Source organism: Dermacentor variabilis, chromosome 3, assembly GCF_050947875.1.
Source record: "Dermacentor variabilis isolate Ectoservices chromosome 3, ASM5094787v1, whole genome shotgun sequence".
NCBI lineage: Eukaryota > Metazoa > Arthropoda > Arachnida > Ixodida > Ixodidae > Dermacentor > Dermacentor variabilis.
In genome coordinates, this window is record NC_134570.1 from 22,305,937 (window position 1) to 22,318,032 (window position 12,096).

Below are 12,096 nucleotides of genomic sequence, written 5' to 3' on the forward strand. Positions count from 1 at the left end.
AGAAATTCAGAGGCGTTAGTTGGAATCGGTTGGTGCAGGACAGGGGTAATTGGAGATCGCAGGGAGATGCCTTCGTCCTGCAGTGGACATAAAATAGGCCGCTGCTGATAATGTAGATGCTTTTTTTTCTGTAAACCCTCCTTCCTATTGTAAACAACTCAGCTACTTAGGCACTTCCGAAGCTTCCGAGGAAGTTTCTTTTTGTTTCTGGTTCGCAAGTGAATATGTATTTTGTTTCTCTCTCACTTTTATAGCAACCAGAAATGCCTGTTGCCTCAGTACAATGTTCCAAAATGTGGCTGTTACGTTGTTGCAAAATGAGACAGCATAGAGAGGTAATGTATTGAAGAACGAAACTTTATTGTCAAAATTTTGTTAGCCAACTTTGGCAAGCTTTGCTCGATGATATAGAACAGCACTGCCGACAGTACATTGTGCGCCGCATGCGTCGATCGGCAGCAGCAGCGCTGTCATGGAGTGGTATTCTTGGTCAACTGCTTTCGGAGATACGATCACTTTTGTGAGATTTTGCGTAATTCGGCACCAGATGCAGAGCAACAGCGCTCCATGCAAAGAGCAGCATTTCTCCAACGCACGCTGTCGCCCTTAGACGCCGACGTATCTGGTGCCGAGTGCAAAAGTGATCGTATCTCGTATACCCAAAGGCAATCGATCGAGATATCGGCCCCTTTGCACAAATCTACGTCCGGTGCTAAATCTGTACACAATGCCTGTCGGGTGGCACAGAAACCGGCGTTCTTGAGACAAGGGATGCGCATTCCCGGACGATGGCTTAAAGGTGCATTAAAGGCAAATATTAAGTCAAGCTAAATTGATAGATTAGTGCTCGAGAATCTCTGAGGCACCAATATTATTGCAAACAGAGCCTTAATAATCGAGAAATTAAGGTAAATGCAAGACATGATTAGAGACTCCCCCTGGACATTCAACTACTTGCCTGATCATGAAAACACTCCTCAGTTAAATTCGATCACTAGTACTCAACCACTTGTTGCAAAAAATATCCTTGTATTGTATTATAAGACGATATAGAATGATACTTGTCCAGTTCTATTTAATTTTAAGAAAGAAGATCTCTTTGAAATCACGAAAGGTTTCACTTTCGCTTGCCTCCGTGCCACCCAGGCTTTCCGAGTTTCAGTAGTTTTGTTATCGTGTAGCGCTGCACTGGTTTTGCTGGCTCACGAAACACACAAACTGCACGTAGCAGAGAATTCAACTTCCATGTAATGTCGTGGTATGCCCCGACGGTCTACTCCACTTGACCAAAAAGCAGCTGTTGCGGCGAATGCACCGTGCTGTTTTGGGTCAACACTGCCATATGTCGGGTACCGATTTACTCACCGACAGCAGCAAAGGGTAGTGATGGCACTTGCAACATCAGCACTCCCCTAGTTGGGTGGCAGGAGATTTGAATTTCAAAAAAGGTATTTGGACCCTTCAGATGCAGTTTTCTCGTAAACTACCGTATTTACTCGAATGTAGCGCATACTTTCTTTCCTGATAAAATGGGTCTAAAAATTGTGTGCGCATTAGAATCGAGTACGACCCTAAACCTGCGTTATTATGTTGCTGTCGGCATTTCAAAGTGGCCGCTTCATACATGCTTCCGAGCATAGCTGCCGTAGCTTCCTCCATGAGCTGCAGTATGTGTGCTTAGTTTAGTACATTGTTTGTCTTCCCGTTTTCTGTGTTTGCTCTGTCAGCATGGAAGCTCCGACTGCGAAGACACATGATGCCGGAAATAAAAGGAAAGTGATCATGTGTGCAGAGACGGACAGAAATGGGGCCGCATCTTGGGCATTCGGGGTGCCTGAAACTTGCATGCAGGACAAACGCAAACAGAAGAGCCGTTCTGCTCTGGTAGCTGCTGCGTATAGTGCGGCTACGCAGCCCCTAGCTTGAAATCAATCTGCAATAGAGACAGAGTCTACGCATCTATGCGCACTGCACTGCGTTCTCGTCGCTCAGTTCACGTCGACGCGAGACAAAGGTCAATTAGCTCACTCCTGCTACAGCACTTCCTCACTCCATTGTTTTGATAAAAGAGTTTCTGCAGTCACTGAGTAAGACGTTTTCATGCTTGCACACACGTGACGCTATGCTCGTTAATTTAGTAAGTGAATGTTTAAAAGTTTATATGGCCGATAATACTATCCTTACTTTTCATATAGCTGTCTACTAATTTGCAATTGCAATTGACGCTTTGCCTTTCAGGTCAAACTGTAACTTTTCTATTTATTGCAACTTCAGTGTATTGGGAGTAAATGTTTATTTTTCCAAGCAGGAGAAAGTTGTATTTCTGTAAAACGAACGAGGTGCGCAGTACTGTAAAAGACTTCTTTATTTAAGTCATGACAAACGGGTGCGCATTACAATAGAGGGAGTTTTTTTTCTTTTTGGTCACTAAAAATGCAAGCATTGCAATCGAGTAAATACAGTAAGTCTTTTCTTGGCACAAAACAAGCGTTGAGAGGTTTCCGGAATGGTATTTAAACAGTTCGCATCGACCTAGTATTTGCCTTTAGTGTCCCTTTAATCAGGCCCTACGCGTGGTACTCTCTGCTGCACTGCCATCTCAAGTGCCTTAAGCAATTCTGCGTCGGTGGGACGTGGATTTCCTTGTTTTTGCTGCATTTTTCTCACCGAGGTGCACATTACGCATTGCACTAGCTGTGCAAAAACCGTTGTTACATGTCAGTAGCAACATGCATGGCACTTCAAACGGATGGTCAGCAAACAAGCTGGCCGCCATGATGTGTTTGCAGCACATGTGATCGCTCCCGGTGCTTGGCTGCTTCTGTAAACAAAAATGATGGCGCCCACGCAAGTGCAATGTGTGGGTATTTTATGCAATTTTAGTGTAGTGCAAAGCAATCGCATTTGAGCACATTTCGGAGCCTGCTAGCCTTGCGCGGGCAGGTAGTATGCGGAGTTACGTTGCTGCAAATTTCGCTAATGTGGGATTGTAGTACAGCGACATTTCGTGTTGAGAGGTACGAAAAGCATTGAATCCTATGGGGGTTCGCCAGGGATATGAAAATATTTTTTTGTCTCGGGGCTTCGTTATAATGGGTTTCGAATGTATAACGAAATTATTGATATACAGTGAAACCTCGTTAAACCGTAGTTGGCCGGAGCTCGGAAGAAGTACGTACTAAACGGTAGTACTGTTTAACCGAAATAGCATGAGATCGCCCACTTACCTGTCGAAAACGTAACTCGGAGAGAGTGCGATGAAAGGGGAAAAAACATGCAGTATTTATTCACTTCGCGCGACAAAAGTGTTATATTGTTTGATGCCGCGGCAGCCTAGCACGACGACAACGGTCTCAAACTTACTGAAGCTGCGTGCTAGCTTTCCAGCCAGCCCCCTCTTCTCGGCAAACACTCGCATGGCAGATTCCTCGCTGGCATTACGTATTTTCCGTGCACACCTGCAGTAGTGCTGCAGAAGTCCTGGGGCACCTTTTTCATTGCCGGGTACCGGAGTTTGGAATACTTTTCGTTTGGAATAGAGTTACGTTATCGCGCCCCTGTTCTCGTCGCGACGATTGCATTCATGAGGCTGACGTAACATGCAGCTCATGCCACTGTCGGGCCTGAATCGCCCGTGCTGTCGCTTTCCATGTCGTCCTCATCACTGTCGCTAGTCGACACGTCGGCAACTACAGAGGCAACGATGGCAAAAAGTCGAACCACGCAGCCGACATGTCTTCACGGTCGCAGCAGCGCTGTCGAGCAACTTCTTCGCATTCCAAATGCAACACACCGTAGTCAACAGCAGATCCCCGACGCGTGCCGGCACCGACTTCTTCATGTAACGTTCGATAGCACGGACGATGTCTAATTTTCCTTCTATGCTGAGCACCCAGCGTCTTTTATATCCGAGCTTCGGCATGACGCGAGTCCTCGCTTGCATGACGCCATAGCATTCTCTGGCAAGGTGACGAAACGATGTTGATGTTGATGTGGCTTCACGCGCAAACGCACAGGGTGCTTGGAGGCTGTTCCGATCTCTGAGGCTTGGTTGTTCTGCCGGGCCGCCCGATGGAGACGACGCACCGTAGTGTTTGCGCGACGAAAAGTTGAAACGCTACGTTTTAACCGATGTGTACGCAATAAGCTGGTACGGTTTATGCGGATACAAAACACATTATGTTCAATGGCCGCTGAGTCGGGGATTTGACTTTACTACTTTTAAAATGAAACTACTTTTAAGCGGGTACAGTTTAACGAGGTTTTAATGTAAAAAAGTATTTATCTTTTTATAACCTCATTTAGGACCTCAATATAATGAAGTGGTTTGTATGCGATTTCAATACAACGAAATTTCACTGTGGCCAGAAAGGAATGTGGAGACAATAAATGGAAATTTCCACGGACGCAGACGGTCAAATGATGGAATTATAATTGGCTGCTTGCAAACGCATCTCTCCAATCGTGCACCCTGCGAAAAGGGGCCTGTCGAAGTGGAGCCGCATCATGCTTCGAATAAAGCTCAAGTGCGATAAGATACTAACACCGACTGTGCACTGTGTGCTTTAGGTGCGAGTGAAAGTGTGCGAGGGTGAGATAAGAAAGATGGTGGGCCTCACGAGTGACACCTTCCTGTGCGAACAACAGGAAAGAGTATTGAATCAGAGGTTACCACACATTCAGTGATGTCCGCCAATGGTAGTAATTCAGTGCCACAGAAGACATCTCTACAGCATTGTCCGAAACCTTACGATGTTTCCAATATGGAGAATAAAGTACATGATTAAGCTTGTGAAATATAAATTTTTTGGTTTGAAGCAGTCAAAGTGAACAGTAATTAGCGTTGAATAATTTCGAACAAGGCAAATAGTTTGAATAGTGGTGGCATTTGCACAAAGCCTTGAGAGAAGAGCCAGATGAGGACAAATTTAAGTTGGCTATTTACTTGTAAAAACAAGGGAAACAGGTTCATCTCCGGAGCAAGGTGTGATACCAGGCTAGATGGCATTCCACGATACAACCAGTGCTTGTCCTTGTCGCTTCTTTTAGTGCTCCGTGTTAATTCTCGCGCTGGTTATATCATCATCCCTGGAGTCAGTTTATTTCTTTCTTTCTGACATTTCTTACAGCTGTAGCAGCACAGAAAATTTGTTTACAGGCCCTTGTTCACTATGCCTGCTTACTCTGGCTCATAATTGAGTAGGTGCAGAAATCAGTAGGCAAATGCAAACGAATTGATCTTTGAATTGTCTTGGTTATGAGCTATGTGATGGAACTTGCTCACCAAAACTGAAGCTCTCAATTATACGTTTTAAAATGTGGCATACGTTTTTGCATATAACACATCTTGAAAATTTTTAAAATATAACGGTAAGATTCGGATGTCGGTTCCACACCAATTCAACTTGAGGTGTGGCTTCATGGCCAGGCAAATTTCACCTTGAGATGTGCTCCCACGGCAGCACAACTTGCGCTTCCTTGAAGCTACTTTTAGTGTGCAGTTCTCTGCCATCAGCATCACCAAAGAGGTGAGGAATAGAGCTGCTGACCAACAATACTTGGCCAATTCATGCATCTGTGAATAGAGACCTTTTACAATGATTTCGGCACTGTATGCAGGTATTTAGGGAGGTTATATGGATGGATTTCTTTTTCTTCCCAGAGTGTTGTAATTGGGGGTGCGGACAAATATGTGTACGTATTTTTTAGTTTCGAATGCTGAAATTTGAGCCGAAGGGAATACTCAATAGCATAATATTCAATAGAATATTTGCACAAGCCTACACAAGACTGTAATAAATTAGTTCGACTGTACCTGCATTATGACAAGCACAAATAACATTGCTATGGGCCAGTACTACTGAAGACAAAAGCATATGCTAAAGGAGCAGAGATATAGCAATGATTCTATCAGGCACATAATGGAGCAGCCATGTAAAAAATGTAAAGTACCACTTTCTTGTTGAACCACTGCCTTTATTAAGTCTGCAGCTTTCATGGCCATGTCACTAGTCAACAAACAAGTTGTGGAGGCCCACAGCTCATAAAATGTCAGCAGAATCAAACACTCTTTCTGCTGATACATGAGGAAAACCACACAAATTAATAATACAATGCTCATGGCACTGTCATGTAAAATGCGGCCTCGTTAGCTCAGTTACGTTGTCATCGGAAATGATGTTCTGACACCAAGTTGAATAATGTGCCTACAACTGTGTGACCGATTAATCACTTTCTATTTCCATGGCACTGGCCCAACTACAATGCAGCAGCGAGGGCTGCAATCTTGATTTGTCATTTTCAATAAGTGCTCGACCTGACAGAACATACAATTTACAACTTCAGCTGTGGCTTTAACGGGACAATGTGGAATTTCTAGTGCCCATACACTGAATGCACTGAACGAAAGCAAGGCACTAGGTCAATAATCATAGGAACTATGCCTATCCAGAGGTTTCTACTGTCCCGTTTGTTCCAGCTTTATCAAATCAGCACGCAGTGAAAGATTGAGACTGGAGTCGCAAAACTTGTAAAACTGCCTATCATGAGCTTTCTTTCTTTATTTCTTTTTCATGATGCTCGCCCTGCAGCATAGTTGTTCATTTAAATGATTATGTGGAGGCCCCCTTCGTGTAGAAATAGCAGTAGTGCCTTAGCGAACTTGTCGTCCATGAGCCAACGCCTACAATTGACTGCCTGATCCATTCGTAGCTTGGCAGCTCATAGCATCCTTTCCGAGCATGTAAGGTCCTGCATGTCATTAGGGAGTCAAACTCTGCGTTTAGTAAATGAGGGTTTACACACCCCAGGCACAGGGCTGCGCCGGTGAAACGGTGTGGAAGGCGCACTGTTGCTGCCAGTGGCACTTCGTGATGGCTTTGCCTGGCTGCTGAGGGAGGAATGTGCGGGGCTCTTGTCAACACCAGGCTTCTTGGCAGAGGCACCTCCCGACGGGCTTGGAGATGGGCCCCGGCTGACCATACTCCCAGTCCCTGATGTGGCAGTGGCCACACAGGGCCGAGTGCCACGGTTGCACCTGCGCAGAGCATCAAGTCAGTGTACAATTTCAGGTACGGCTTATTTGTTCACTGATTTCATATTGCTTAAACTTCGGAGATTTTTGTTTGCATGCTTCAATCAAGTGCTTGGGATCCGTTTGTTTGGCTTGTGTACAAAGAATGATAAACTACCATTGTATGTGCACTTCTATTGTTGGGAAAGCGAGGTGCTGCAGAGACGCGGACTGGTTTCACTGGTTGTTGGAAGCCATTGTCCAAAAGAAAGCTGGATCAACTACGACGCTGAGCATTTTGTTGGACGTTGTGCGCCAGAAAACTGCAGTTTCTCCTGTGAAACTTCAGCAACAAAAAAACTGTGGTAGGTGAAAAATTAACCAACGATTACGATACTCCCCAATGCGAAATTTGAATGCAGCCCTATACGTGTTTTCATTTTGCTTTGGCTTTTATACATGATTTGTCGAAGGGTCCAGTGTAACCACTGGTGCCACTTGGCTTCCAGGAAGTACTACACAATTTGCACCGCACATACAATCAGTTTACAAATTAATCGAAAACCATGGCAATCGAAACAAGCGTGAACGAGAACAAACCAAGAAAACCAAACAAGCGCGAGCGAGAGCTGACGTGAGCAGACGACAGTACAAAACTAGTGGTCCAGCTGAGACCAGATATGAGTATGCACCGACCAGTTGGGCGGGTCCGAACGAAACCAGTTTCTTGCGCGCATGTGTCCGCCGTTAGTGGCTCGCATTCTTCATCTGCCACACTTTGTTCACTCTTTCATATTTTGCTGTTGCGCTCGTTCGCTCGGTAATGCCGCCGTTGCTTGTTACAGGAATGGGTCATTAAGAGCTGTGCTCTAAAGCATTTGGATATTGCTAAAACAAAGGTTTTACACTGTATAGTTCAAGCAAGGAGAAACCAGCTCTGCATTCTTCAAATTTATTTCATTTTGCTTTCATTACTTGTACTCGCCAAGTTGACTGACAATTTATAGCAGCCAGGGATGCTGGCTGGATAACGACAGGGATAAGGCAGCCACATAATGTTCATTGTATGATAAACTTTCTCTACAATACTCCAGCTGGTACAACTAAACTTTATTTTTTTGAGCAGCCAATTGAGAACAATTGATAATAATTTGAATAGACCACGGCACAATGGCAATAATTGGGCAAAAGTTGGTACTCAAGTTGTGAGAAAAAAATAAAAGTAGCACTTGGAGGCACCTCATCTTTGAGCCGGGAGCGCAACCAAGATCCAACAGTATCTTAATCATGTAACTACTCCGAATGCTCTGGGAGCAGCTAGCTCGTTCGGCTGAGGCAGGCTTTCTCTGGGTCCAATCTCAAGAGCTTCGCATAGCTGCAGACCGATTTGGAGTACAGTAGCAACCATTCGGATGTACCGTAAGTTAGCCTTGATCTCTCAATTTAATGTAAAGCATACCGTAACACAACATGCACTTACGAAAAATCCTCAAGTACAAAAGAAAGGAAGCCAGCTGTTTAACACATAGCTCCTAATCGACTTGAAACCAATAATATAATACATCTTTAACAAGCTCCCAGCTGCAGCAATCTTTAAAATACCGATTCACATTCATGGAAAACCACTAGTGGACCATACATGATACCCTCAGGTGCACTGTGACCCACCAGTGAATTATACACCAATGTAAAGGCAATCGATATCAACAAAACATTTCCCCAACATTTGTAATGTTAAAATTTTGCAAAGACATCGCCTCTGCGCAATAAACATCTAGGAAAACATAATAAAACCACCCAAGGGTTGCATGATGTTCATGCAGAACTGTGCGTGAATGTTTCATGGAGTTTGATATCGCGCAGCAATAATGGGGCTATAAGATGCGACATGGTGGAAGGCTCTGGACTAACTTTGATGACCAAGGGTTCTTCAACACACAGCTGAATGTAAATGTACACAGCCATAGCGCCCTAGAATCAAACCAGTGCACCCTTAACGCCACATCCATTAAGCCACCACGGCGGGTCACAGGAAGTAGGCAGTGACGTGAAACACACCGAAAGCAGAAGCAATGAGTCTGCCCGCAGGGGTCGCAGAAGTCCCAGCCAGCGCCAGCCTCTTCGTCACATGCCCTGGAGAGCAGAGAATCCTGCCATGCAGCCACTTTTGCCTTCTGTGCAACCAGTGCACAGGGAGCCACTTGGGGTCCCATCGGCGGTTCGGGGGGCGCCAACCGCACTGGCCGCGAAGACTGTGACGTCCCAGTGGCACCACTTGCAGTTCTTGCTGCCATCATGGCACTATGGAGGTAGCCTGGCTCACAAGGTGACGTAGGAGGTGTCAGAACAGCTGTCAAACCAGGTGGAATGCCAGGCTTGGCACCAACTGGAAAACTGTGCGGCCGGGGAGGTGCACTGCCATGCGTGCCACCCGCTGCACCAAATGGCCCACTTGCTACTGCTGGGGCAGGAGTTGCAGGGGTGGTGCCTTGGGACGGCTCGGTTTGCTGCCCTGGCACCACTTCATCACTTTCGGCAACGAACACATAGGATGAGGGATACCGCAACTTGACACCACCTATGAGGGAAAAAAATTCGGAGTATTGAATCTTTGCAGTAGCCTTCCTTCATCGCTCGGCACACAGGCAACATACTAATGTTCCAGTAACAGCTTTAGTATTTCATTTTGGCCATTTGGGTAATCGTATGCAAAGCAGCAACAGACCTTTAGCCGAAACTTCTTCAAATGTATACAGTGGAGAACTACAGAACTGCAATGTTACAGATGGACGTAGCACCATCCGGTAAAGAAGAGCCCACTCTTTCACAGCAACAGTGTTGACCTTTGCTGGGTGTAACAGTGTCCAAATAGAGACTAGCTCAAAACAGTGACCAGTTGTATAACTTTCACTGGAGTGAGAAGCTTGAAATTTGTATATCTCTTGCCCCATCTGCACTGCTCACCACATACACCATATTATTGCTTGCCAAGTCGCTGAAACAGCACCTGGATGGACACAATATCATTTTATGTCCACTACAGAACAAGGGCTCTCCCACCAATAATGTTCCAGGATACCGGGCACAGTTATTCTTTGTAAATGTACGCACCTACAAGGACCTCAAGAGCACACGGCAAGGGTTCCTCGTCTCCAGTTGAGGGAGTTGCATCGCCCCGATGGGCAGAGTTGCTGAGGAGAGGCAGTGGGTAGAACTGGTGCCACTCAGCCAACAATGTCTGGGTGGACACGTCATTCTCTTTGAATCCTTGGCCTGTCAGCACACCAGCCAGGCCATAGGGCCCCAGAATCACTATTTCACACAGGAGTGAAAAGAAAAAAAGAAATGGGGGGAGGGGGGGGTCAAGGATTAACATGAATATTTGCATTGAGGCCAAACCAGGGAGCTTGAAACTTGAAAAGCAATTAACGGAGAAAGAAAAGAGCTATAAAAACAAGGACAAGGCATGCTCTCTGAGCAACAGATATTTCCTTTTATGCAACAGCATTGTGCCCTTACAACCTGAGAGTTCCCTGCTTTTTAGCAGATCTCTCCACTTATAACAGTTGTTCGGGTACCTATCTTTTAAACGCTTCACACAAACTGTCCAAAACAAAGGGACTCATTCAGGTAAAACAACTGGCAGTGAAACTAAAGTCATAAATTATTAACAATATTAGCTAAATGCAGCATGACTGATGCCACAGCCATAATTACTGAATCACACAAGTAGGGAGAGTTGTGTAAGGTATGCTCACAAGCAGCATGGTGAACTTTGTGAGCCTACCTGAGTTAATACTGTAAACATTATACAACATTGACAGGTCACTAGTAATACCGCTATGTTTCCCCATAAATCAGGAACATAAATAGGGCACTGTTATTTTCTGGCCATTCCTGGCCAGCCATTGAGATGCAATACAAGAGGCAGTCAAGGAGAGTGTTCCAGCTGTAGTAGCTCCAGCTGTAGTAGCAGTGGGAGATTAGGGCACTGAGACAACAAAAAATGTTGTGTGGGAATTATTTTTGTAGAAATTAGTTGTATGGAAAGAAATGCGTTCTGGCTGGCATCATCTTCATGGAAGGAGATAAAGAAAATATATTCAGTAAGAATGTCTGTCTGGGGCTAAGCAATGGCAACCATCAGGGGCAAAATTATAAACAGAACAGTAGTGATGTTGGTATTACTTTCCCCACGGCAACAGTGCCGCCACATGGCGTTTCTTACCTTTACACGGGCTTTGGCTAGCAGACTGTGCAGCCAACAAATGCTGCCTAGAGATACGATGGATGGGTGGGTGTTGCCGCACATCAACGCTGGCACACACCGTGCTGTCACCATGTACGAAGAAGTGAAATGAAAACGAAAGCTGCGTTCCACTGGAGCCCCTGTAAAAAAAGAGGGGGGAGGCCACAGTGGCATTTGCAGAAGTGTTAATTTTCAAAAGAAAGGTGCTATCACATAAATTCCTATGCGAATCATTACGAGACTACTTCAATGTGTTGTTGTGTTTCCATGTTACCCTGCATTTGAACAGCGGCTTAATTCAGACTCCAAAACCTACACTTGGGACTATACTCCATTCTTAGAAACTGAATACAGAGTAATTACATTCTACATTTCAACAAAATTATTCATAACAGACATTCTGATTATTTCTGTTCACTAGAGATGGGCAAATATAAACTTTTTCGAATACAAACACTAGTAAGTATCAAATATTGAATCGAATATTGAAGTGAAAGGACAGCTAATTATCAGCAGCCTAAAATGCTACCTTAATGCCCTTGTCTCAATAAAGTACTACCTAAGGATAGTTTATAATAATGAAAAAAAAAAATTACACCTTTCTCTAAAGCCCTTAAAGGGGCAGGCAAGATAATTTCAACTGTATTCGTCCCATGTATAAAAGAGCCACTCCTACTGTGAGAAGAGGCTTGGCAAGAGAGAGAAAATGCAAGAATGAAAGATACACAGCGAGGGTGCCTCTAAGTACCTGCACTAGCTTGCCGTCAAGTGATGCATTTTGAGGGAGTCTGCTCGGGCCTAGTTAATTTTTATCAGTAAAGATGGACTACACTGT

The 12,096-nt window shown here is 44.9% G+C and overlaps 1 protein-coding gene across 4 annotated transcripts in view; it reads right to left on the reverse strand.

Annotated features, from left to right (window-relative positions):
• The window catches only part of skd (mediator complex subunit skuld), a 161,282-nt gene that overhangs the window by 96,688 nt on the left and 52,498 nt on the right, over positions 1-12,096 (reverse strand). For all 4 annotated transcript variants that reach the window (XM_075684473.1, XM_075684474.1, XM_075684472.1 and 1 more), the window contains exons 5-8: positions 11,241-11,401; positions 10,124-10,324; positions 9,071-9,590; positions 6,805-7,036 (exon numbers count right to left, since the gene is read on the reverse strand). In XM_075684473.1, coding sequence (XP_075540588.1) covers positions 6,805-7,036; positions 9,071-9,590; positions 10,124-10,324; positions 11,241-11,401 — 1,114 coding nt within the window. The remainder of the gene's footprint in view (positions 1-6,804; positions 7,037-9,070; positions 9,591-10,123; positions 10,325-11,240; positions 11,402-12,096) is intronic.